Consider the following 2,430-nt stretch of genomic DNA (forward strand, 5'->3'; position numbering starts at 1 on the left):
AGGGCGAGTTGTCGGTTACCTCGCGGCCTCCACGCTCGTTGCGGTTGCGCCGCGCGAGCAGCATGTACCGGTCCGCCATCAGCACGGTGACGCCGCGCGAGGCGTACCAGCGCGCCATCTGAAAGAGCGTCGCGAAGCCGACGTCGTTGGGATACGGCGCCGGGCGGAACTGACCAGCCACCGGGTATTGGCCAGCGTTGATCAGGTGCTGGTAAAGTCCAGGCACCGAGAACAACCAGCTGGTCATGCTGATCCAACGACCGCGTTCGGCGGTCGGAGTGTCTCGCGGAATGAGCTGCCGCGAGAGCAGGTGGAAGGCCACGCTGAACTCGGTCGGCCTCCTGCCGCCGAACTCGCGTTCCATCCACACAGGAATGCGGCCCCTGCCCGCAGACATCCAGTTCTGCCAGTCGCCGACGCTGTCGTCGAGCGTCGGCTGGTTGTACGCGGGCTCGGTGCGCGCAGCTCGTTTCTGCCGCTTGATCTCCTTCCAGTCCGGTCCCGTGCGCGTGGGCCGGGGAAGATGCGACGTCGACATGTGTTCGTAGCCCGGGGGTGTGTCTCCCCGAGGCGAAGCTCCACGCGGCCCTTCTGGGCGGCGCCACTGCGACTGCAACACTTGCAGGCCGCGCACTCCCGTTAGCTCAGGCCTTCGATTGACCTGGCCTATGAGGTCGCGGACGCGGTGCGCGATCTCGCCCGTGTCGGTCTGCGCGTCGTTGATAAGGCGACTAGCATCGTTGCCACTCAACGGCACGTAGTTGTAGTAGTGCCCCGTCAGCCGTGGGTCGCTATCCGTAGGGAGGGCCATGAGGTGGTGGGGCCATCCTGGCACCACGCATGTTGACTGAGCCGTGGAGGAGCTCATCGAGAAGGGCGCGCCTTGTCCGGGCGCAGCCTGCGCGCCGGTGTTGCGACGCGCTTCGCGGTACCTCCGACGTTCCGCCAGCCGCCGTATCCGGTGCTCGTCGACCTCTTCGTCGCTCGAGGCGTTCTCGAAGTCGACTACGGGGTGCTCGACGGGCGACCTGGACGCCATGGCCTGGTATGACCCAGAGGGCCCAGCCGTGTTTGGCTGGGCGGAGTATGGCGTCGCGAACGACGTGGAGGGCCCAGCTACGCTTAGCTGAGCGGGGTACGGTGCCGCGAACGACGTTGAGGGCCCCGCCATGCTCGGCTGCGCAGAGTACGACGTCGAGAATGACGCCGAGCTCATTGTGCCCGCGCTGCTCGAGCCCGCAATGGGGAGCGGGTCCATGTTACGCCTCCGAGGGCTTTCCTCCCTCGGATCCCGGCGACGGTGCGGCGCGCTCTGGTTGGGAGGCATGGTGAGCCTTGTCGACGACGTTGTTGTCGTCGACTGAGCCTGCCTTCGCCGTTGCTCCTCTTCGAGCTGTCGGCGAGCCTCATTGCGCTCCTGCTCCAGTCTGTCTCGGATGATACGGACCTCGTCGCGCTCTTCTCGGTAGCGACGCAAGCGCTCCTGCTCCGAGTCGTACTCCGATTGCAACGTCTGCAGACGGGTTTCGAGTTCCGCGATGCGTTCGCGGTCCCTTCCCCCCTCCGAGCGAGTGTGTCGCTCGAAATGCGCCCAGAACCGGCCTTGTAGCTCGGTCTGGACGCGCGTCTGCGCGTCCCGGAATGACTGCTCGGAAGCCCCTGCTGCGTAGTGGCGGAGGAACTCCGCGCACAACGGGCAGTTGCTCCCATGCGCGACCAGTGTCTGCTGGTCGGCCACGGGGGCCCATGTCATTGTTGAGAATGACATGAGGGGGATCCCCGCCGGAGGTCCATACTGCATGCCCATGTGTGGCATGCCCGGCATCTGCGGCGCCATCTGCTGTTGCTGCTGCTGCTGGGGCAGCCCGAAAGCGTACCCTGTTGAGGGCAACACCTGCGGGTACGCCACCGGGTACTGTTGCTGGGCTACGCCGGGCGGGGCGTAGCTGGTCGACGCTTGTGGGGGCGCGACCGTCGGGAATTGAGATCCTGACGCCACAGGAGCCGCTTGTTGCGACCCCTGCGCGTCCGTGTCCATGGGCGCGTTGCTGCTGTTGCTGTTGCTGCCGCCGTTCATGCTTGAGGTTGCGTGTGTCGGTGGTGGTGGTGGTGACTTGGCAGAGTCGGTTATGACCCTGCGAGGTCTCCGCGTATTTAAGCGCCAGCGGAGTTTCAATCACGTCGGTGGCTGAAATCTCGCGCGACGCGTCTCGGCGCTTGACCTCTTCGCGGTCACGCGCGCGTTTTGCCAGAGCCTTGCTGAGCTCTGGTGCTTAGGCACTATACTGCCTAAGTTTTTCGTGGCAACGCACGCCACGACGATACTCCCATTAGACGACAGTACTCGTCTAATGCTACGAGCTCCTTACAGTGCTCGTATGGTTCCCAGGTGTGATCTCCTAGTGTCCACCTTACGTGGAATTGACACTT

The 2,430-nt window shown here is 64.6% G+C and overlaps 1 protein-coding gene across 1 annotated transcript; it reads right to left on the reverse strand.

Annotated features, from left to right (window-relative positions):
* Positions 1-19: 19 nt before the first annotated feature.
* TRAVEDRAFT_54823 (uncharacterized protein) lies at positions 20-2,077 on the reverse strand (the record flags this gene model as incomplete). Its single annotated transcript, XM_008047754.1, has 1 exon — positions 20-2,077. A coding segment is annotated over one exon (2,058 nt), but the record flags the coding sequence as incomplete, so codon positions are not given.
* Between the last annotated feature and the right edge of the window lie 353 nt (positions 2,078-2,430).

The sequence above is a fragment of the Trametes versicolor genome, assembly GCF_000271585.1.
Source record: "Trametes versicolor FP-101664 SS1 unplaced genomic scaffold TRAVEscaffold_211, whole genome shotgun sequence".
NCBI lineage: Eukaryota > Fungi > Basidiomycota > Agaricomycetes > Polyporales > Polyporaceae > Trametes > Trametes versicolor.